General features: G+C 39.8%; 1 protein-coding gene across 5 annotated transcripts in view; it reads right to left on the reverse strand.

Moving 5' to 3' along the window:
* Positions 1-25,705, reverse strand: part of FBLN2 (fibulin 2) — a 105,546-nt gene that overhangs the window by 18,655 nt on the left and 61,186 nt on the right. For all 5 annotated transcript variants that reach the window (XM_032194087.1, XM_032194086.1, XM_032194084.1 and 2 more), the window contains exons 3-8: positions 18,546-18,657; positions 13,892-14,021; positions 9,955-10,141; positions 8,226-8,432; positions 5,168-5,284; positions 4,618-4,719 (exon numbers count right to left, since the gene is read on the reverse strand). In XM_032194087.1, the coding sequence (XP_032049978.1) occupies positions 4,618-4,719; positions 5,168-5,284; positions 8,226-8,432; positions 9,955-10,141; positions 13,892-14,021; positions 18,546-18,657 (855 nt within the window). The remainder of the gene's footprint in view (positions 1-4,617; positions 4,720-5,167; positions 5,285-8,225; positions 8,433-9,954; positions 10,142-13,891; positions 14,022-18,545; positions 18,658-25,705) is intronic.

Consider the following 25,705-nt stretch of genomic DNA (forward strand, 5'->3'; position numbering starts at 1 on the left):
AGAACACTACGGAAAACAAAAAGTTATATTTCCAGTTTAAAGCAAAGTTAATACTCAACCTTGGACCAACTGCTGTCTTCACCCAACACAGTTAAAACTGAGGTAGGGTGAGATTTTATTTATAAAAACAGGAAAGAAGGAAAAATAATTTAATAATATATTAAAAACAAGTCCAAAAGTTAATTTTGGAGAAATATGAGGGCTACTTTTGTAGCAACAACATTCCATACTTTGTGTCAGTAAAAACCAGAATGAAATTTAATCACATAACACTTCATTTTTCCTGGAATTGTTGTTGCAAACATATGCATGAACCCTGAGTATATCTGTTGTATGTAGGAAACTGACATTTCTGCAAAGCAATATCAACATCTACCTAGTGCCATTTTTTCAACACATACTTCTACATACAAGTAATAGTTTTGCAATTTTTTTCCTTTTTTTTTTTTTTTTTTTTTTTTACACAAATGTGAAATGCAGACCTTTTTTGGTTCTGCATCTGTAGTTTCTCATGAATTCTCTCTTTTCAAATCACTTCATGTCAATTTATTTTATGGAATACATCTGTTTTATTTAGACCTGTCGCTATTTTGCCACCATCTATCCTGTTTCTTAGTGGCTTTGCTGATGCACAGTCCCTATGGTTCAACAATAACATGACCAGTTACTGGTCACTCTGGCAGGAGGAAAAGTTTAGATGAGAACAGCAAAGAAAATAAAACCGTAGTCTCCCATCAGCATGCACGTGGGTGGTGGTAATGACTTTGCCTGAAAGTCACCAGGAAAAACAATCCAAGTTAAAAAAGACCCAACCTGGCTCTTATCTCTGGAGAACATGAAGCTTTCAGCCCTAAAGACATTTTAATATCTGTTCACAGTTACACAAAGCTAGAGTGTGCGAGCTGTTTAAACAGCTGGTGACTCTTCATTGTGCGTGGTTGGCTTTCAGGAATTCTGGATATCTGCTCTTGGATGCACCTGGAATTATAATCTTCCACAGTTTGACTAAAGGAAATTCAACAGATAAAAGGTTATCAGCTGTTTTGTTGCTGTGCAAGGGTTGTTCCTCCCATCCCTAAAATATGCAAATAGCAACATAATTAAAACAACAATAGTTAGCAAACAAATTACCAAAGCTTTCCTTATGGTGTTTGAGATAGAACACAAAAGCAGTTAAGCTGGAAAAGGATAACTTAGGCAAATATGGCTGCAAATGAGGCAGTTGCACAAATCAGAAACCACAGTATGCTTGTGGCTTTCCCCTTCGACTAGAAACATAGCAAAAATGTCAAATACAGCAAATGTTCTTCAGGCACCATGCACAGAGCAGGGCTGTATACAAGTAGGGAGAACACAGGATGTATTCTCCCTACTATTCTAACCAACAGAAGGAGAAATATCGAAGTATTCTAGACTGTTTAAAAAGGATACCTGTTTAAAAAAATATATTAGATAAATCTAGAGCTTTATTTTTTAGTGAGGAAGAAGAGGATCTTTTGGCTTTACAAATGAGAGTTGTATCTTCCATTTTATTAGCAATGCCTTAGGTGTATCTTTCATCAATCACAATAAATCACAATATAAAAATAATGTCATGGGGTAGAGGACAGGAGAGGTAGAAAGTGAATAAAAGGAAGCACTTGGAATCTTCTACTGCACCTTCTGCCAAAGTTGCTTACAAACATGCATTAACTTAGTTTCAAAACACTGCTGAGGGATGCAGATAAGGACAGATAAATCCCTACTGCATAGTGCAGAAAAAAACAGCAAGGGATTAATGGCAAGATTTTCCAGAAGAAGAAAGCAAGGTAAGGCAGCTCCTTCAGCTGCTCACTTGCCAGACGGTATGTTCAGAAGTGTGGTACGTGCTGGGGGCTCTGTGAAAGCCATGAAAGGCACCACCCAAACTGTGGCCAAGTGTAAATACTACAGTCCATCTCACAGTCTGGTATTTTAGCTGTAGAGGCTTCCTTCCTTCCAATGTTGTTCTCTCAGCCATTTCATTTAAACTAAATAACTTCATTATTTTGCACGCTCATCAGTATCTCTGATTAAAAAATAATAATCCAATTTTGACAATTTAGGGAACACCCGGAAGACAGTAAACCAAACTTCTGCTCTAAACTATGACATTCTACAGATTTCACTATGCCCCAATGCCATACATTCTCATCACTACAATGAGATCATAGGGCTTTCAAAGACAGGAATAAAACTAAAGCTCTAATACTGCGAGATTGTGACAGTGAGAAAAATAATGTTAAAAACACCAGGAGAAGTTCAGGAATGGAAGAAGGTAAATGTGTTCACCCATGACATTATAGCCCCAGCACCACTGCTTTCATTAGCAGCTGGAGGTCTTCAGGTGCTTGGTTTTTCCAAGCATTATCACACAACACTACTGCAGCTCAAGTGCCTTCCAGACTGGCCTGTAGAAAAGTACTCCAAATAGAAACTTTTTCATAAGCTCAGGCACTAGCTGCTTAAAGCAAATGAAATCCTCACAAATACGTTTGTAAAAATAGATTAGTTTCTTACAAGAAGTTAAACAGCAGGGATGATACAGTAAAATTATGATGCATCTTTGACTTTTATACAAAGAAATTTGTGCCAGAATCAAAGGACTGATCTGAATTTTAACATTTCATTATTTTTTTAACAGATCTTTTCCACTGCCTCGACATAGGCAGATTTCTTATGAACTTTGCTGTTTTGTGATGTCTGGGGATTTGGCAGCATTGACACTGTCCAGAGAGATCAACTGCTATAATAGTCAGTTCAGTTTAACAGTCATGAGAACTGCTGTGGTCATCATACATATGAACTTTTATGACTTTCAAGCAGTTATTTGTATCTTGAGAATGTATTGCTAGGGAAAAAGCCAAATAGCATACAACTCATGATGTTAAGTGGCTGAGCAAATGGTGAACATGTGTTTTTACTAACTTGTATTGAAATGTCATATGCAAGATGGCTAGAGAACCTTTTAGTACAAATGGTTTAAATGCATTGCAGAGCATGAAGAATTACGATGCTGTGGTGAATGGCTTATACCTATCATCTTACCAACACATTTTCTATGCCTGTTGAGTATAAAGCCCTCTGCACAGATCACTCTGTGGTTGACACAGTAGAATGATCCCAATGTGTTCACACATAATTGTCCTCTGGAACAAGCGTGAGCACCTGTGAGGCACTCATCCAAATCTATATCAACATGTTGCAACCAAAAGGGAAAAATAGAATGCTATTAGAACGATTTCTGAAATGAAACAACATTTCTTTCACGCTGGAGATCTCTAAATGAAGTGTCTTGGAGCTACCACATCAGCATGTGCTACAAAAAATAGTGTTACACTGAAAATATGGCTGGGATAAACCCTCAGAGATCATCTAGTCCTTGCTCACACCCCTGCACCGTTGTCATTCCAGAAGGAGCTATTCTTAAAAATGGGCAGTGATGCAGGTGCAACACACACTCTTCCCAGGAAACCTGTCCCAGTGCATAACCACCCTTACCATCAAATAACTATTTTAACACAGATTATAAATGTATCTTGCTACAATTTAAACTCATTACTTCCAGTGACACTTCTGAATTTCTTCACCTCCTGCAGTAAAGTGAATGCCTTGAAATGCCCCTTTTGATTCCAACATTAATCAAATTAGCATCCACCACACTTGAGTAAGCATTGCACAGCGAATATTTATCTGGTGATATTAAATTCCCATTTTCTTCACAGGCTATCTGGAATCCCATCAAAATGATTTGTTATTCAATAAGTTCTGAGATTAAGAGGGATGTGGATCACTTGTGAGCAATTCTGAGCATCAGGAACTTCTATTCGCATTTCACTGCTGGCTGCTGCTCCCATACCTACAAATTTCTAAAAAAAGGTATGTCACAAGGCATTGCTTCTCACCCCCAAAATCTTTGCTGTGCAAAGATATCCTTTGTGACCAACCAAACATGTCCATTTAAAATGTATAGAATGTGAAGGATCATAAATTCAGCTTTGAAATTCGCTGTTTGTCATGGTGCAGACCTGAACTTCAGTGTCAAGTGAAACACATGGAGCCGTACCCACCCACAGTGGCACATTCTTCATACCAGTGAAACCTCACATTTTCAAGGCAGCAGAAATAAAATAATAACCCACCACCAACAAAAAACAGGTCACTGGGCAGATCTGTAGCTCTGAGATGGCTCCCCAAGGCAGCAGACAGGTCCTGCCAGCTGCTTCCGTTCTCAGGAAGAGAGGCTGCAAGTCCATAGCTGAACAGTGAGACTCTGGGAGAAGCAGCAGTGGGAGCAGATACTTAGAGGGCCGAAGAAAAGTCTGGGACATCAGAGGAAATAAGCACAAAACCGGGCTTGCCCTCACCCAGGTAATAGGTAGAATGGATAGAAGTGCTGCAGGAGTCACCTATAAAGGAGACCTGCTATTCCTTCTGCCAAAAGGTCTCAGAGGCAGCAGTTTTGTCTCTGTACTGCCATTTGCAATGCACAATACTGAAAATAAAGAACCCTTAAGAAAACACCTTGGGGTCTGCAATCAGTGAGGTCTACGTAATAATGTTTTAGTCACATCTCTGTGGTGAACCATAACCACTTACCTTCACAAGAAATCCCATCAGCCATGATAGTATATCCAGACAAACACGAGCATACAACATTTTCTTCCACAACATTGCAGATGTGCTTGCAGGGACCATTATCTATACCAAGCAAAATTGCAAAATACGTTAGCATTCACAACACAGATTAGCTGAAGTTACAAAACTCTAGGTCATCCAAATACACTCCCATCTCAGGCAATGGGGAGCGCAGTTTGTAAACAATCTGTCCAGGCAGCCCTAATCACTGCTTGCAACCCTCCAATCACACAGAAACACACCTGTGCCAATCCCACCTCTATTGGGCACTTTACACTGCACAGCTGTGCTGGTTACCTTAAACTAAATAGCAGGTGTGTAATAACCCTGAAATCAGAGTACAGCCTCAAATTACCTCCTTGGTTTTCCCCTGACAACTTCTCAGGCTCATGCCAGCAGTAACAAGTTAAGGATATGCACTGCAATCACATCGGTGAAGGGATGTGGAATTTTATTCTGACACTAAACATTCCTCACCCATTTGCATCTGCAGTTTTCCCCTCTGACATACCTTTGCACTTATCCTGCTCTTCCTGTAAGGACACGATGAGAAGAGGCTGAGCAGGAGAGGCTGCTGGAGGGGCAGTGGGTTCTACTTCCAACCTTGTCACCTGTCCTCCATCAGGGTCTGTAAGGCAGGGTGGGCAGAGATGGATTAGGGGCAGCATCACACCCACCAGGCACCCCATGGTAAGAGCCCTGGTCATAATCGTCCCATTCCATCCGGGTCTGTAGTAAGGAACATTTTGGTCATGTGAACAACTGTCTGTGCATGGAGCCGAACAGTTGGTTTTGCAAGATGCCACGTGTTTTTTGGGCCCCTCGCTACAAGAAGGACATCGAGGTGCTTGAGCGGGTGCAGAGAAGGGCGACAAAGCTGGTGAGGGGCCTGGAGAACAAGTCCTACGAGGAGCGGCTGAGGGAGCTGGGCTTGTTCAGCCTGGAGAAGAGGAGGCTCAGGGGCGACCTTATCGCTCTTTTTAGGTACCTCAAGGGAGGCTGTAGCGAGGTGGGGGTTGGCCTGTTCTCCCACGTGCCTGGTGACAGGATGAGGGGGAATGGGCTTAAGTTGAGCCAGGGGAGTTTTAGGTTAGATGTTAGGAAGAACTTCTTCACTGAAAGGGTTGTGAGGCACTGGAACAGGCTGCCCAGGGAAGTGGTGGAGTTACCATCCCTGGAAGTCTTCAAAAGACGCTTAGATGTAGAGCTTAGGGATATGGTTTAGTGGAGGGCTGTTAGCGTTAGGTTGGAGGTTGGACTCGATGACCTTGAGGTCTCTTCCAACCTAGAAAATTCTGTGATTCTGTGTTTGATGAGAACAACTGTGACAGTATGCACGCATGTACACAGAGTGCTGCAAGTTAGTGGAGATGCTCACATGTGTCATGGATAGAGTAGGGAGCTGGGTTGGAAATAGCTTCCATAGAGTAAAATATGTCAACATCTAATAAGTCAAACCAAGTGTTAATTTAAATTTTTATAATGCTGTTATATTGTAAAGACAGTGGGTGTCTTTTTTTTTTTTGGTGCACGGGAGGGAAAAAAAGCAGAACTCTAAACAAGTTCAACAAACTCATTCTGTCTATCTTATCTCAACACAGATGAAAAGCAGACGCTCACCTTTACAAGCACAGGATACTCTGGAATGACTTTTACAAAGCCAAGAGGTAAACATGACAGCTGCTGTTAAGATTTCCAACAAACAGTAACTTTAAAGGTATGTGAATAGTGTTTTGTTTGTTTGTTTTTAAAGAGAAGCTCTATTATATCAATAAGAATAATCTAGTTTCTAAATATCATTAGAATGGAAATCTAAATCCATAAGGCTAAATTCTTTCATTTATTTGAGTTCAAGCATCACCTGGAGCAAAGCATGAGACACCAAACAATGGCAACAGTAAATGACTAACTGCAATTGCTATATAGGTTTGGAGTATAGGGAAGAGTGATTTCATTTTAAATAAAACAAACCACAGACATACAGTGGACTATAACACCGGAAAGGTCAATGCAAGACTCTTTATTGTGGCATATCTAAAATGATTTCCCCAAAGAGCAGAGAAGTGAGAAGCTGATGTTTCAGCAACGTACACATTCTCCTTGCCTCACAGAGCAGCTGCAACAACATCACTTCTAAGCCTTGTGGAAAAGTGTGACACCTTTTAGAATGCAAAAGTTAAATACAAAAACATTCAGGGTTCTGCACAGAGCAGGAAATGCTCTAGGACAGGTAGAAACATAAAGTATTATGTCTAATCATAGGAGTAAGAATTACCAGCAGTGTGAGATTTAAAACTGTCTGGTGTGGGCCTCCATGCACAGAACACAGGACAGAGACGTGCATGTACGCGGAGGAAAACCAAGGAACAACAGGCTAGAATGCCACACTGCTAGGCAGAGCAGTTAGCCATGAACAGTGAGGGAAGTGCCCTGCTCCACCATCTCTCTTGTCCAGCCCATAATGTGACCTAGGACTCCAGAATGACAGTAGCAGCCCTGCTTTGCCTCACTCTTCCTATGTGCCTCAGATGCCTCAATCCAGTCTCAACCCTTGCCTCAACCGAGCTTTGTAACCCCCAACACCTCTTGGCACAGCAGCCTTGCAGGACTGCCAAGAATACTGACTACTCAGATACAAGATGTATTAACCCAAATCTGCACTTCAACAGAGTTAGTAATGGGAGAAGCAAAGCAGAGGAAAACAAAAAACACTGCTATGCTCCAGGTGAGTGATCAAGCCAAACTTTGCAGACCTAAAATAAGAACCATTTTCTTTAACACTTTTGGATTAGGCTCTTTCCCCAGAATTTTAATATAAACAGAGCATCAGCTGCTGCAGAAACAGTCAAACACATTATTGTGTACTGTAATACCATGTTGAGAAAAGTGACATAATGAATATTCATTATTTGGCTTGGGCAGGAGGTATTTGAAGTCTGAGGAATTTTGTCATGGGATGGCAATGCTTCATGTGCTTGTTAAATGATTGAAAGCACTTGTAACTAATCTAAGGTTTCAACTTTTCAGATTATCTGATCTGAAATCTTGCCATTGGAGAACTACAGACATCGATACGACTATTACACAATAGACATTCTTTTCAAGACTTCCACAACACTATGTATTTGGATTTTACATCACTGAAAGATGTTAATGATTTTACATAAAAATTGAAGTTCAGGAAGCACTACTGTGTCTGAACTGAATAAAGTTTATCTAAAGGAAAGCTAACTGCAAAATAGAAAATGACTCTAAAAAGGAAAGGTATTCCATTAACAATTTTACAAATCCTCTTCTGAAAAGTTAAAATGGCCTTGATTTGAATAAATTTAATACCCACCGTGATATCATGCTATAGATATACAAAAATTAAGCATAATCTAAGTTTCCTGAGGGGTTGTTTTCCTTTACATTATTAACCTGTCCAATTTCCAGGGAAAACATCCATGCATCATTACCCACCAAAAAACTTCACAGAAACTACAGAAAAATTGAAGAAATGCTTGATAGATCAGTAAAGGTGGCAGAAAGACACCATCAGTCATGGATTTTCTCCCTGTTTTCCTCACCTGGAGAGCAGCTGGTCCCATCTTCTTGCAAAGTGAATTCCGGGAAACAAGAGCACTTGTAGGACCCCACAGTGTTTATACACAAATGCTGACAGAGTTCCCCACCGTAGAGAAGACATTCATCCAGGTCATCTCCAGGCAGGTTATTTGACAGCTCAGCTTCATTGCTGATGGACAAAGCTTCATTGTGATCTTCCGTCTCTGAAACTAACAGAGAACAAAACATGCTGGTTCTCTAACAGGCACTTTGGCATTAGCTCTGTAAGGATGGAGCATTTGCTCACACAAACTCCAGATACAGTAAAATCTACCCAAAACAGTTACTTCAAGGACAAGAGAAAATCCATCCATCCTGAAGATAAGACCACTGTGCTGGACACATCCACTACCTCTTTCTGTAAGGCTGGATGGACAGACATTTCACAGGAGCCATGGAGGAAAAGACCTTGAGAGGTCACAAGCTCAACTTTCATGCTCACTAACACCATTGCTGTTATTTGTACCAAGGTATCACACTGAAGTTTCATCTGAAACTGTCCCCACTGCAACACCACATTCAATTTTTAAATTTCAGAAGAAAAAGTTAACCAGTTAGTTTGAAGACTCTTCAACTAACCACTATTAACTGGTTAGCTACTTCTGCAGCTAACAATATAGCAAATATTAATAGCATAACAAATATTCCAGGACCCACTCCATACTGACATGGCTATCCCGTTTACTGCTTTTGAACACTGGCAAAAGCACTATCCTTCTTTTCAGTTCTTGACCAAGTTTGACAAGATTTTCTGTGATATTAAATGAATTGTTCGGTAAGTTTCTCAGTCAGCTTTTCTTAAACACATATATGTAAACTTCCTCGGTCAGTGTAGTCTCAGCTAGGTTGAAATAAATCCTTACTCTTTTTGGCAACAGAAAATACACATTTCATTCACGAGAGGAGAATGGACAAAATCTGAACCCTAGCATATCCAGGAGGTTACCGAGCAATTCATGCGTGACAGGTGGCTACAGAATGATGCTGGAAGGAGCGTGGCCTTGGGCTGAGGGAAGCATAGCTGTCCAAGCTCCAGATTTGTCATGCTCCCTTTGTCATGCCTCTTTTACAGCAGGGATTTGACCTAGCTCTTCAGCATCACCATGTTGGAGATATGTTGGAAGATATGTTCCAACTCATATGTTGGAAGAATAAAACCTAAATTGCAATGCTCTGGGGCTTCTCCAGTGTATACTGTGGGAAAGGTCCTGCAATGTTCAGGAGTACAATAGGAAATCTAATTCCTGGAGGTTTCATTGCTAACATAAAGCATGGGCCTACTTTGTCTGGAAAAAACTCATGGCTTGTTTCACACAAAATCTTTCAGGACTGCTAAAAGAAAATCAACAGCTTCAGCTTTGCTTCTTACAAAGGGTTGTGGCTTCGTGCCCACCAGTGGTCTAAAAAGGTCTTTAAGGTTTTTGTTTGTTTGTTTAAAAAAAAAAAAAAAAAAGAAGAAGAAACTGACAGGTAGGTCTCATCTCTCATCTAGCTGGTCTTCACGGCATACTCTGCATATCATCCAGAAGCAGCAGCACTTCTGTTTGTTATCTGGCAGGTCCCTGCACTATGCAATCAAGGGAGTGGAAGAGGGGTGGGGAATGCAAACACTACAGGAAAGGTATGTTCTGGGGATCAGTGTGAGACAGAGACTGTATCTGCAATGTCTTCAAATTAAAAATGGACACTAACCCTTCTCAGGTGTCACTGTTGGCAAAGGTTCGGGATGCTTTTTTATTTCTGGCTGAATGAAGTGATCTCCCCCTTCACAGCAGGACAGCATCACATGACTGCAGGGGTAGCCCAGATTTATGTTGGCCTCACAGGTTTTCCCCTCACTCCTCAATCGCAGGCCCAGATTACAGCAATCACAGCATTGCTGCAAAAGAAAGAGACCATTAGTAACAAGAATTTCATAAAGTCTGGTTCAAGGATGAGCCCACACACACACCTGGAACTGATCTCCACTTTCCTTAGCAGTGGAACATCTGGAAAAGTGCTTAAGGTTTAGACAGTTGCAAACATCAAAGCTTTACTTGTGCTAGTTTTTGCCATTCCTGCACAAATGGGTCGATCACAATGAGGATAAGCAAAAGTCTCACTGTGACACCAACTTCAGTGGCTTCACATGGAGGGATGCAGTAGTGCTGCAGATCACCTCCCTCCAGCTCTTGCACCCAGCCACTACATTGTTTTTCGTATAAGCAAAAACAACACAGATCTGCATGTTGCTGTGTTACACAGAGCTTGAAAAAGAGCTAGTTGCTTGAAGCAACGTGAAAGGAATTGCAAATACCTTGCATATAAACAAGGATCGGCAGCAGCCCCTGAGCTGTCAGTATGCCAGTAAAGACCATTTCCTCTACGCACCACTGCCCTGCAAACCTACTGTGACCTTTAATTACCTGACTGTCCTGGACACCTGCCTAGACAGTGCCTAGAGAAAGGCCAGCTTGTATTTTGTGAGCTTTTTGCCTTCCTTTTCTTTCCTGAGTGAATCTAAGGCATCAGCTTCACTGTTAAGTCGATGCAATGGGGCAACCCTTAAAGGCAGTCTCTCATGCAGTTTCCTCTGCTGCAGGCTGCAGACAAAAACAGTCTTGTGCTTTACTCAGTCACATAAAATCTATTGCACACTTAGGCCACAAAGGTATTAGGTAAGTTATATCAAACCCCAAACACACTTCAAAAAGTCCATACTGTGTATGGACAGTGGATATCTAATCAAGCAAGGCAGCCGAGGAGTTGTGTCTACTTCAGAGACACACAGAGGTCATATGTAAATTGACAATGCCTGTCTGGATTTAAATACGAGTGTCCTGGCATCCTTAATACATACATTTAAGATGCCTTCCCTCTGACTGAAGAGTTATAAAATGCAGTCCCTTCCCCTCTGCAAGTCCTGTGCTAATCAAGACTTCCAGCTCAGCAGCACCCACTTACAGCTTGCAGAGCCTCACAGAGCCTCTCTGAACCCAGAAAAGCGATTTCAACCCATTCAGATCTTCAGTCTGTGAATGGACAGGCGTCGGATGCATAAAATGCAGGTCATAATTCAACCTGGCACCAGTTAGCTATGTCAACACAAAGTCCAAGGACCGAACAGAAGTAACATGAACTAGGCTCTCACTTCCCGAGAGAACTCTGACTTGAGGAGAGCAAACAAGAGCAGAGGTGTTGTAAGGGCTGGACGCGGTATGGAACTGTGAAAGAATCATGTTTCATAAGTAGCAATCCTAGATTGGTATTCACATTAAAACAAAGCCTGTCTCCACTAGGGAGATACGAAAACTTGTTTGCTAGCAGCCCAGGCTGCAGAAACGCTTTCGCTGAGTCACTTCCAGAGACAAACACTGTAGGTTTAGGGTTTCTTGGGCTTTTCACACATGTCCTTTGATAATAGCTCATTTTCTGTCTGTAATTTCTAATCTGAAAGGTCCCCAAACATCACAGATAGAAGTTATGCACTGTTCACATTTGCAAATATGCACGCACAAAGATTTAGCTTTTTTCCCCCCAAAACAGCCTGACATCAGCACCCAAATATGTTTGTGACCAGTCTAGAATACAGCTCCTGAAGATGCTGAATTATTTTTGATATTAAAGGGACAAAGCCATATGTTCAAACTAATTATTAAAAAAAAAAATAAAAATCTAATTATAATAAACTATGGTCATGCTAGAAATAAGAAAAATCCTGTTGTCATCCTCCCAAATCCAGAATTCCCTAATTCAATTTCATCAACTGAAAATTCTACTTTCTGTAAATATTTTTTAGTTCTGGTACAATTTTTTTCAGTTTCAATATTCAAAAAATGTTAAATATAATATGTTTTTACCAAAGTGCTGTAAAATGTTGGAATTTTTGCCACCAGAAATATGGCTTTTTTCAGTCACGGTTTTGATTCATAGTTTATCCTTTGTGCAGGCATCACAGAGGGTATTAAATCAGTCACACACTTGGGTTCACATATTTTCCAGATTAATATAAGTGTCTCATTTTCCAGGAAAAAAAAATATTCACCAAAAACTTCTTTCTAAAATGCAAAAAAACTTGAGCGGTTCTGATCTTCTGCTAGCCACCTTTTGAATTTCACCAGAATTCCATAAATCATTTAACAACAAATATGACTATTTTTACATTGACATTGAGAATCATACCTTGAAAACCACTGTTTCATTCACTGTGTTCTATGCTCCTCTCGAAAGAAATCATTCCTAGAACCCTGTACAACTGGACAGCATTTTGGTGCCTCCATGCACAAGTAAAATGTTCCTTAAGCATGTGCTTTTTGTGTTAAATAGCAGGTACAATCAGCCTAAGATTAATTTGCATTGATCACAAGATGAATACCTGGATTTTAAGAACTGGCACTGCTACGTTTACCTTGAAGCAAAAGTAAGGACCCCACCGCTGAAATGCCTGCAGAGGACATATGCACATTTGTTACCAGCAAGTAAATCCTCTGGAAAGGAAAACGTTACACTGGGACCAGCACAAGGAACCACTCCATCAGAATATTTTGCAACTTGTTTCAGCTAAGACAAGAATGATGAAGTTTTCTTTCTCCACTTCCAAGGAATGGCATGTATGACAAGATTTACTCTATGTCTCATGCTCTACGTGGCATGCCAAAGACCCTTGGTGAAAATTTAAGAACAATAATTGTGTCATACTTCAGAAATATTTTGCATTTCCAAACACAGATTCTCTTTGTATGCTAGTGGTAGACTCTAGACCCAAGTAGACAGCAGTTCTGAAAATGACAAATTGGCATAGCTAATTAAAATTTAAACTCCAGAGTAGACATCCACACACTTTGCTTTTCCAGCGAACAGTTATCCACAAGAATCGCCAATGTATAAGAACAGACAGAACTAATGAGTTTCCTGCTGAGACAACAGAAGCTGCAGTTAAGCTTAGATATAGCTATGTAAATTATTATCAGAGTGAAATGAATTCTGAAATGCACTCTTCTGGTAAAAACAATACAACAAGCAAGATGCTGAATCTTCAAACTAGTTTAAATTGGTTTGGCTCCACTGATTCTCATAAAGCAAATTTCATTTACACGAGCTGAGGCTGTGCCTTGTGATTTGTACCGCTGGTTAATGGTCTGCCGTTACTTATGAACAAAAGCTTCCATCATCATCTAAAACACTTGTTCCTCTAGTCCATCGTTTTGTTTAACTGAGGAATGAGGCTGCAATTCAATACTGTATCCAAGCAAACTGTTTGGTAGTAAATTTTCCCATTATGTCTTTGATTGAGTTTTGCCCTAGCATTTCCTAAAGTCTTCTACTGCACAGATACAAAAACTAAAATGGTCTTTTCAGCTACTTCCAAAGTGAGAAGGCAAAAGTAATACAGTGAGTTAAATCTTACAAATGGAGATGGAAATCATTCAAATCATCATTACTGTGAAGTTCTAAGAGGGGCTGCACCTCCAGGCAATTTAAACCTAAACACTAAAAGCAAAAATCTGTAACTGTGTAATTTCCTGGCCTCACTCCTGCAGCTTTATAATTTACCAAGCTCCGTAATAATGCACGAAGAAATGACTGCTAAATGCATGAAATGAAGACAACTCATATTCAGAACAAAGACTACAGAAGCATCCCAATTTACCTTATATGATGATCCTCCACAGGTATCGCTTTCCTCTGGGCCACACACATCTCCCTCCTTTGCTGCAATCATGCCAGCCAGGCAGCTGTTCTCCTTGATGGTGGAGATGCAACACTGCTTCTGAGCAATTCTGCAAAGGATCAAGGAGGTCAAGTGTTCACTGACATTCAGAGGACATCAGGATGCAATACAAAAAACCCCAAGGCTGCTGTATGTACATCCCATACATTTGAGCTCTCTTTAACGTGTCCCAATACTAATATAATACAGTTTGTACCAATGCCATTTGCAGGATAATTATTTTTTTTTTCTCATTTTTCATGAAAAGATGCACTGATAAAGGCTCAGGAAATCAAGTGTTGGGGTCACTGTCTCTCAAAGTCTGGTCAGCAATATCCCTTACAGCTCATCTATACTTGCATTAAAGTCCTTCATCCCTACACTTTGCTTCTCAGAAGCCATCAGAAGGTTTCAGAAATAGACAAACCTTTTCCCTAAAACTTGAGGAAATGAAAATGCTCTCATACACAACTTACTTCTTCCCCAGCCAAAGGCCTGATGCTCCGGACAGTACTTAAGGACAGCGTCACATCACAAAACACCTTTAAACTCTTTATAACCCCTGCAGATTGTAACCTGGAATTTAAGCTTTCATCTGACTTCGGAGAAAGGTTGACCTGATCACTATATGGAGTACTTTTGGAACATCCATTTCTTATAAATGGCTTTTTAATCAAGCATTTTAATGAGATTCACTGAAGGTTGAAATGAAACATTCAAATCATAAACAGCAAGTTCCCAAATGATATGTAATAGAAGTTTGTTGCCTACTGACTATTTTAAATTGTACAGTGGATTTTCCAACCCCCTTCAAAGAGATATCTGCTTCTTTCATTCATATACAAAAGGGAAGGCAAAATGATCTGCCAATCCCTTTGGCTTTGCTCCATGAACCTGTGCACAGATGCATGCAGCACGGAGACTAGCAACACCTTGGGGTGGGGGGACGTACATCTGGTCCCACGATAGCAAAGGACCTATGGTGGGGAAGGGTGAGGACTGAGGGTTGCATGCCACAGGGAGCCTTCTGGATGGATTATATTGAGTAGGTGAACTAGGGTTCACCTACTAAGTAGGGAATACTTCTACACTGAGGAACTTGTCAAACCTCAGCTGAAATATGTATTATGATCACAAGTAAAGACAAACTTCTGTTTGGGGAAGATTTGGTGGTGTGAAGGAATTGGGCAAAGTTGTTCTTTTCCCTAGAATAGCCTTGATGTCTAACAATCTTTTGCCGATGCAGTGTCGCAAAGCACACTGCCTTATGGGGTGCCCTCATAGTGATGAATGAAAGGTTGACGCATTTTAACAGCCAGTGCCTCATAGCAAAGCAACTCCCCTGCAAGAGAAATATTAGAAAGCACACAATTTTTGTCTATCAAATACTATTATTAATCCTACCAAACACAGTTGTCCTGGGAAACAAAAGCTTTTTATTTTCTGAAAATAAAGTATTTCCAAGTTTTCATTCTAATGTCTCAATTAAAAAAGAAAAAAAAAAAAAGAAAAAAAAGATGTCTTTTATTCTAGTAGGAAACAGCTAGTGACAGCTACCTGGCCACTTTCACAATGCAAGTGACCTGTTTCATCAGCTGTAAATTAATATTTTTATTCTGGACAGCATGAGAGAAGCCTAACCAGTAAGTGGTAGTTTGAATTTGATTACAGGAAGCGGATTACCACCATCATGTCCTTTGTTTCAAGAAAGTTACCTTTCTAATCCAGTATGAATTGCCAACTACAGAAATATATATATATATTTTTGAGCTATGAATGGTTATTACCCAAATATATTCAAGAACCAGTAACTGTTGTTGATTACATAAGACATGGAAACTTTTGTAAAAAAAAAAAAAAAAGTGATTATCATTTCTAGAATTGGGAAAATGCTGCTAGAAGTGTTTTTATATGTGCAAAGTTATTAATAAACTGAAATCTCTATACATTCACATTTTTCTGAAATGTGACATTTGTCCATGAGAAATTCCATTCCAGTATGAAATGCATAATAGAAACAGTATTACTTGGAGTATCACTGGCCGTTTTATATTTTAGTATTTTTTTAAATTGTATCAGCACAACTCAGTTTTAGCTACTGTATTACTGGTAAATGAATTGGAAATAGCATTTCTTTTTCACAAACCTATTGACAGCAGGCCATACAAACAAGTTGTATGTTCAGAGAAGATGCAGAATATTTCTGCATTAGGAAAGGGTTCATGAGTTAAGAGCAGAGCAGTGATGTCAATTTACTAAACTGATACGAGTCTCTAACTGGGATGAAGAGGCTCAGCAAAAAGCAGGATTCATACTTGTACAGCTGATGTAAGTGCCACCCAGATAAACACTGCTCTGTTTGATAAAACACATTTCAAGAGATAAAAACAACTAAACTGGGTCTGATGACATTTCACCCAGCCTAACATCCTGTCTTTGAAACAGCCAGTGGTGCATGCTCTGGGAATATTTTTACATCTGGCTATCAGTTGACTATCTAAGGATTTCCTGTAACTATCTTTATTTTAAGTTCATTCATCTAGTTGCTACAGATGAGCTCTTTCTGGTAGTCCCAGTTACAGCAAACTTCTCTGGTGTAGAAGTCATTCTGAAGTAATTTCTTCCAGCTGTACAACAGCACCGATGTGTCTGTACCGACCATGGAAATAGACAAATCACATCTAAAAAGAGGACTTCAGATAAGAAACATTTGTTTTACTGCATGGCATCTTAAGAGTCCTAGGGAAATGGGAAAGATCAGAAAATTCATACCACTGTGTGATGGGGTTTTGCATAAAACCCTTCTGCAGATCAAAAGATCATCAGTATGTCCATGGCTGAGGAAGAAATTACATTCTTCTGCTCAAAGTGGGGCATCAGATTTTACACATCACATTTTACACTGCCTGCCTGCCTGCCTCCAAGCTCTATGCTAACCTCAACCTGTATAACTATAGGCTCACCCAGACCTTGATCATTCCAATTAATACATTTCCCATCTTGTAGTTAGTGTTTTACAGAGATAGGCTAATTCAGCACATAAATAGAAAATGTCCAGAGACATCAAACTACCTCAAAAAGTAGCTTTAACATTTTTTTGCCACTTGAAGACTCAAAAATGGCAACAACAGATCCCTTAATCTGCAGCCTCTATAAGAAACCTACAGCCTCTACAAAAACAGTGGGAGCTTCAATCCTTTGCCTCAGCAGAAAAATTGATCCTTCAGGGCACTGAGGTTACCTATAAAGCCCAGGTATTGACAGTCAACTATCCTGGCAGAACAGTGACTAATTCGTGCAATTAGTATCTATCTTCTGCTTTTTAAAATCTTCAGATCCCGAGTCAAATTAGCAGCAGGTTCTCAGGAGCTTGCAGTACTTGTGGGCATTCTGGCTCACGAAATAGCGCAGTCAGCACATAGATATGTGCATGGTGACAAGCTCTGCACACTGGCACATCTCCTAATGAGAGCAGTAAGTTTTTGTCCATCCTTTCAAGTTTTTCCAAACATTTCTCAACAAGAAATGTAGCTTTACACAGAATATTTACAGGTGTTTCTTAAATCTTTAAACTGGGGACACAACTGAAATTTTGAAAGTAAAACAAGTGAACTCCAAATCTCATATTCTGTTAAATCCCAAGGGGATTCACGGGGACTGGAACATACTGGATCTGAATTTTTCATCTAAACCCAGCCTCAGATGTGCAGGTGCAACTCATTAATGTATTGGATTTGCACCTACTTAGGGTATGGCTGGAATTTTTTAATCTGTCTTTATTTCATGGACAGTTGGTATGGGTCAGCAATGTCACACCAGTTCTCAGTGGGGGATCTTAATCACCCAGTAACTTCGCAAAGGTGCAACAATACAAACTTGAATAAAGCTGATTATGTCAAGCTTCTTTAATGCTGAAAGCTTTGGAATCACTCTACTTCTGTTGCATCTTTGGAGTCTTGGATAACTTTGCCATCAGCCCTCCCTAAGGCCTGTATCAGACTCGGTGGGAGGACAGAGAGATGGGATGAATTGCAGCTAGAGCGATACATCATCCATGTCACTTTGCACCCATCCTCCTTTTCTTGATGAGTTCGAACCTGGCATCCTTGCTCAGACCAGATGCTACTGATACCAGCAGCATTATCAAGGCGTATGGTACCCTCCAGCTGAACACAGACATCAGAACCAGCAGCCATTCACATAGGACAATAAACACATCATTTAATGATACAGATAATTGCTGCATTTAGCACTTGCCAAATGGAATACAAACACACTTAGCTACTCTGCCCTTCTATTTATCTGCAACTCCACAGATGCGCATAAAACTGGGAAACAAAAATTCATGTTCTGCTCATGTGAGAGGAAGAAGAAATCTTAAAAGGCTTCTGCTTAGACTGGATTTTGAGGCAAGGGAGGGGGAGATCTTTCTTCCTATTTTGTCACGGCATATTGCCAGTCTACCAATAATTTACACAGCAAAATGAAAGAGTTCCCAGTCTCCTGGACATTCCAAAAATAGAATGATTATCTGATACATTCTAAAGGACTGTTCTCTGTGTTAATGCTAGATGCTTGGTTTTGATATACGTACCTGCAAATATCACCATCCACTCCACTTACAGGAATTTCTGTACACTCCCCATTATCGATAGCCCACTGCTGTCCAGCTCCACAGCAGCTCTCAATCAATTCCTTTGTAGAACCTGTATAAAACATACACAGCAATTATTTTGTGTAAAATCTGTTATGTGTGACTTTGTTTTCTTAATTGAAAAGATATTTAAAATAATGATAGTTCGGGATTTTTACATATTTTATTTCATTACATGCAAAATAATTTAATTTTCCAACATCAAAGAATGATACGATGTTACTGGGGGAAGGAAAGGGAGAGGGTTCTCAACAAGTGGCCCTTGGTTCATTGATTCCATTAGAATCAATAGAATTTCAGTCTTCAAGTATCAAAGCTCATATCAGACTGTACTCAGCTATGTCCTTAGATGGCCAAAATCCAGGTTATTTAAAACAGAAAAAAATTGAATACAATTTACATGGAAATGCATCTTTAACACTATTTACATTTAAATTCACTGGACAGGATTTTAATCTCTCAGTTTTACAATGGTGTGAATTTTCTAACTGCAGAAGAATAATATAGCACAGAAAAATCATTTAGCAAAGTGTCAGTACAATGACATAATTCTTAACATGCCAGAATGACTTCTATACTACTACAAGTGATATTTTAGTAGTATGCTCTGTACTTACTTATGTATCATACTTTGTAACCTCATTCTACTAGTGACATGTAGAACCACCAGTTCTCAGCTCCAGGTTACAGAAACAAAACAAATGACTGACAGAGGCAGCATTGATACCTGCAGTACCTTGACTTACATGACCACCTGGTAATGTCTTTTAGTGAGGCATTGCAGAAATAAGTTAGAGTTTTAAATAGAAAAAAAAAAAAAAAGGTATAACTGGTTTGAAAACAACCCTGTCTTTGACACCTCAGAAAAAAAAAATAAACTGAAAAATCACGTCTGGCCAGTCGATGCAGGTTAATTTAGTAAATCACTAGACTGCTGTGGCAAGGCCTTCATTATCATTAGCTCACAGTTCACAATAAATGAATTACAGCACACGGAGCATGCACAAATAGGCATATAGCATACACAAGCCTCCGCAGCTCTCTTATACTCAGTTATAATTATGGAGATCCACATACGAGTGACAACAAATGGAAACACATTCCTTATCACAGTCCCTTAAAGTTCTCAGTACTTAGCAAGCATATTTTTAGTAGGTTTGGTACATGTAGTGTTAAGAAATTGTTTCCATCAGTTAGATTAAGAAATTTCACTCCTAGGAATTGCCTAGAGAACAACATACACCTAGAGTGTCCTAGGGCTGAATTTGAGGCTTCATCTGGTTTAAACCATCAGAGAAAGGGCTTGAGAGACATAGGCCTGATTCTAACACGCTCACATACATGTGCAGGCACTAAGATGGAGTAAAAGAGATGGGCATATGAAGTCCTACACTGTTTTGTACGTTTTTCCCCATGACTATCAATTTTAGATGTAAACGTTCAGGTTGCAGTGAAAGAGTACAAACTAGAGGATTTGCAGTACACTGGGTACCTGCTGTATAGAACTGAGCCAAGCCACATCAGACTTGTCAGAAACAGTATTTTTTGGAATCTTTACAGATGTTTAACTTGTGATGGGACATCTGCCACGCTACTGGGGCGCAAACACCAACCAAACACTATCATAAGCCAACTGAACTGATGCTGAAGTGCAAGGAGTCTTCCCTACGGCCGCAGCTGGCAAGGACAGCACCATGTTGCCAGCAAGATCTCTCCCCTGACCTCTCTTGCAGCTGCTGGGCTCTGTTGCACAAAGCAGACGGCCTCCCCCTCACCAGCTAACAGGGTACAAATATGATGAAGTGATGCTTTTTAGAAGGACAGAAGATAAGTTATAAATGCTTTGGGGCTGTGATTTCACAGTAGTGCTATACATGTCAGTACACATAATAAAGACATTTCAGACTCAGAGGCAGTGGCACAGCAGTGAGGAGTTGGAGCAGTGCCTGCTCTCTTCCATTTGAAGTGCTCCACTTCCTTTTAAATTCATTTATATGGAGATAAGGAGCATTTTGTGCATTTTATTAATCCTTCCAGGCCTGTCTCTGGCATGGTTTGTTGTTACCATTATGAGAAAACCAGACAAAAGCACCTCAAAGCTTAACCTAAGGCTGAGATGTAGATGTGTGGGTGCAATGGACCTTGAGTAGCTCCACATCTGAGCACTCCCTGACCAACATCCAGCAACCCACTCTGAGTATTTTCAAGGTCATCCCTCCATGTACTTGCAAGGTTATCGCTCAGCCAGGTTTTAGGTAAATTCCTCCTATATCAGTCCTGCCTATAGTGGGAGGGGAAGACCTCTTTCTCTACAAGAGTTTTAGGAAAAATGCCACTGCTGCAGAATGGCATTGCTGAAGATGCACGGCCCTCCGATTAACTCAGCAACAAAACTAAATATGTGGAAAAACAGTCTCTACCAGACCATAGGAACGCCTTTGCAGCCATCCACTTTAAATGAGGACCCCTTCCTCCAGCACATTGACAACAGTGTTAAATGGCAGCCCCTCCAATAAGCCAGATTTCTTGAAAAAGTTAGCAGAATCCTTTCATCTGCATTTGGTATATGGTGCAAATTCATAGAATTTTTCTGTTGTTATTGTTTTGTTTTCAAAACTCTAACACTTACAGTTAAGTGAGACATTTGCAGAAATGACTACAATTCAAAACATCTGGGTATCCATGGTGCACAATTCACTAGGAACGGAGACAGCCTACATTACCAGAACATTTCTACGGTCACATACTTATAGCAGTTATTCTGTTTCAAACAATAGTAGAACCTTATATATAACCTTATCGAGCTCAGTAGTCATTAGATAGCAAGATTAAGATGTTTAAATGAAATGTAGTGCTATTTTCAATGTTAAAAAAAAAAAAAAGGCACTTTTGCAAATAATAGAAACCTCCTCAATGGAAGACTATTCCTTTGTACTTGCTGCAGTTAATTTAGGAGATAATACTACATTTTGGAAACTGTATATTCTCCTCACCAGCATGACTTGCTTTAGAAAAGCAAATAAGAAAACTAAATGCACATTCAAAATACAGTGCTCGCTATCACGACACGTCTGCTCATGAGAAAACCACACCTTAAGAAACGTTATTTAACAGAAGGAAAAAATGGGGAGAAAGAAAGAATACACATTGCATTACTGAGATCTCATGGGAGGAAAACAACCACATTTCCTTTCCTTCGTTGTGCTTTGACCCCCCCGTAGGGCTCATTTCACACATGGTATGGCTGTGCCTTAGCAGACCTGAGCGTGACAGGGCTGAGCAGCATCGTGCACTCTGGCTGCCTGTAGTAACACAGCTTGGGGATGGTCTCGCCACATGGCTGAGCCACGGTACCAAGGATGGGGAGGACAGCCCCACTTTGACCTTGGGGCTGAGCCTGAGCTGCTCGTGGAGGCGAGGGCCTTGTGCCCTGCTATCAGCAGAAATGCAGAGCTTTGCTTCCAACACTTCTGAGAGGTGTTATGGTGAGCGAATGCCTCAGAAAGATCCCATGCAAGATATGGCCAGCTGACTGTGTCCCACTACAGACAGCTTCATTTCAGCCCTCAGCCCTGAGGGGAAAAAGGGGCTGCCCTTCATGTTTCTGTAAATTTTCCTTTGTTTTTCTGAAGGCTTAGGAGAAAGACAACCCAAAACAGTTCCAATGCCATCCTCATGGCACCCTCACCCAGTGGAGCACCGCTGGGGAGGGGTTTTGATGCCTGGAACCATTTCTAACCTCCCACATCGCCATGCTCAGGCCCCCATGCAGGAGCACACAGCACCTTAACAAACTGCAACCGGACTTCAGTCTGTGCAATGGTTTCCTTTTATGCACCATATTAACATGCTGGAAAGTCTTGAAAGCTGTATTATGTGCAAGAGTTGCTTTATGACATGGAAGGGATGATATCTGCAGTTAAACTAGGCAGGAAATACAGCTGGTACCAGATAATTGCAAAATATTACTATAAAAGAGTTTTTCAACACAGTTTTAATTCAGTCTCTGGTGGAAATTCCATTCATTTTACCTAGTGCTGAAACACATCCATAGCTCTGGTATTACTAATTTTAAAACACAAGAATATGGCAGAATTTACAAATCTATATTGCAGTAATCTACATGATTTATTGTTCAAATAAAAATGAGCTACTCATTCCTCACTAAAGATTCAGTATCAGATTGCTTTACTGAAGTGCCATACTATTAAGCACTCATATTTACAAAATACACTGTCTTTTGTTACGATCTTATGAATAATTAAAGCTAGAATGCAGTTATAATAAAATGAACAAACTATTACATTTTATCTTAATCAGGAATTAGAAAAACTGAATAATTAATAACAGGTCTTGCAGTCATTAGTGTGGATTTATGAGATTTTGATTAAACATTAGCAAGAACAAATATATACAACTAGATACATGGCCAAGACTGAAGAACACATAGTTTCCATGCTGGTTGGAAACTATAAGCTCTGTGTATAACGGACTTTGAAATACTTAAGCATTCAAGCAGAGCTTTGTTCATTTGAGGCTTTCACAATATTAGCAGATTTAGATTTGCATCTCTCATGGAATGCAAAACCATTTCATTTGAGAAAAGCATAATCCTGAATATTTGCTGTAATGTGTGCATCTTTAATACTTCATAGAGCCATTTAAAAAGACACCTATTAACAGATAAATTACTCTTTATGAATTTCCTCTCTGGAAGAAAAAAGTAATTTATTTCAGACTGTACTATAATATGGCATCATGTCTCCTCACTTGTTTTCAATTTACTAACTTATCTCCTACAGTTATCATTCTACATCACTCTGAAGATATGAACTAAAGCACATTTTGGCCTAATCTCAAAACTTTGTGTATTGTTTTTTAGTGACATTTCAAATTTAATGCAAATATTTAAAGAAACATTTCTCCCTCCAGAGAATTTTAACTCATCCTTCACAGTGCCTGAAAATGTCATGCTGTCCCAGAGCACGATCCAAGCCTGATTAGCAGTGGGAAGGCCTCCTATTGACTTGGGGTCACACATCCATATACACACAGCATTTATGTGCTGCAACCCAGGACATCCATCTTTCCTCTAGAAAAATTTGGCAAGTGTGTGGTTTTTAGAAAGTTTCACTGAACCTCAAACATTACACTGAGGAAAACAAAATTAAAGGTTCCTAGATTATTTTTATCCCACACCATGAACAATAAGCTTGTAAGAACAGTAAAGTAGACAAAAGGGATTTTTGAAGGACCCTGCCTACCATCTTTTCATTCCCCAGTGTGTTTCAAGAATGGTAAAACATCAGCCAGCTGTATGACTGGTCAAGGAGGGATAGAATATTTCAGGTCTTTTTTTTTTTTTTTTGGCCAGATTTTTTTTTTTTTACATAAAATTAAAGTTTCACTGATTTAAGTTGCACCTAAATTGTCACTCAGAAAATTAATGCTGTTTAACACCTCTGATTCCATTACTTCCATTCTCACTTTAATTTTGCAGAACACTTGCAACAATGGACTAACCCCCTGTCGTGCAAACATCCATTCTTTGAGGTAACGCAAATACTAACTGGTTAAGCTTTTAGAACATTCTTATCCACCATTCTCCTCTTCATTTTTTTTTTTTTTTTTTTTTTTTTTTTGTCTACCCAGAACACAGGCAGATGAACCTCGGGACTTCAGCATTTCATCACGTGATGTGAGCAGTGACCAGTCACACTAATTCATCCAACCTTTCCACCCAAGAGCAGCAACTGACGGGTTAAATCTTGGCTATTAACTGTACTAATATCAAGATTTCATTTAGTTAAAATAAACAATGATTTCTCTTCCTACTAAAAATAACTATGTGAGCAATAACACATTAAAGAGTCTTAGGCATTTTCATCCACAGAGAGGCACAGCAGACAGTGCAAGAGGCTTCAGTATATCCATTTGATCCAAGACACATATAAATTTTAATACTAACATCATTCACAAATAAAATTACCTATTAGCCAGGGAAAACCACTGTACCACGTTCCAGCTGAAGCACAAATCAGTGGGATGAGCAGCATTTCAGAGGCAGAGTAATGTGCTGAGCCCTGACCCAAGGCTGTTTCTCCGCTACTGGCTTTAATTTATGCTGTTAATTGCTGGATTGTCACTCAGGCACTCAACATGTGAAAGAGGAAATGTTCATAGCTCCCATAACTGAGCTGAGCTCATGTTCTTATGATGAAGCACGTTATTCAGTTGCTATACCTGAGGAAAATTATCTTCCCTACAATTATAGTACTTACTCTTTTGAGGGGAAAGACAACAACAACAACAACCCTATCATAAACAATAACAGAAACAAAACAACACAGGATCTTGTAAGGAAAACAGTTTGTTCACTAAGATTAATTCTGATGCAGACCCTTCTAGAATTATGGCACTCCATTAAAACATGTCTCCATTTTGAAGGATCTCATTGCTCATCCACACAAGAAGCTGAGAGACGTGACTCTCAAGCTGTAATGTTATTTTGAAAAAGCATCTTCACAAACTGCCCAAATCCTGGGAGGATATAAATCAGCCACCCTCCAGAGCTTGGTGGAGCAGTGTCATGGCTCAACATAACCTGTACAGCAGCCTGCAACACACCAGGCTAATGAACCAGCCTCTGAGAGCAGTTAATGAGTCTTCCCACTGACACTCATGGCAGATAAAGAGTTCCTAAGTAGCAAAGCATGAAGGCTGACTCCTGAGTCACTGGAATAAGCTAGCTTTTTTTCACATTCTAAAAGAAAGCTATTATTTGGTGTAACAGCTCATCTGGTTGGATAGATTGGCATAACTTGATGCAATCATCTTCATCCACCAGAAAAGACTGAAGAAAGAACAGAAATACTACCAGAGCAGAACAGGAACAGTTTCCATCACCCTTCCATGAGCACACATGGTCAAGGAAGGGATCGAAGCAGAGCGCTGTCTAACCAATGCTCATGACTTGTTTCCCGCTCCCTTATTAAAAAAAAAAATAAATAATAAAAAAGTTAAAAAATTATATATATATACACCTTCTCTTTTAAAGGAAAGGATATCTTTAGACCTGCTGTAGACCTAGCACATACATT

This window comes from Aythya fuligula, chromosome 10, assembly GCF_009819795.1.
Source record: "Aythya fuligula isolate bAytFul2 chromosome 10, bAytFul2.pri, whole genome shotgun sequence".
Lineage (NCBI taxonomy): Eukaryota > Metazoa > Chordata > Aves > Anseriformes > Anatidae > Aythya > Aythya fuligula.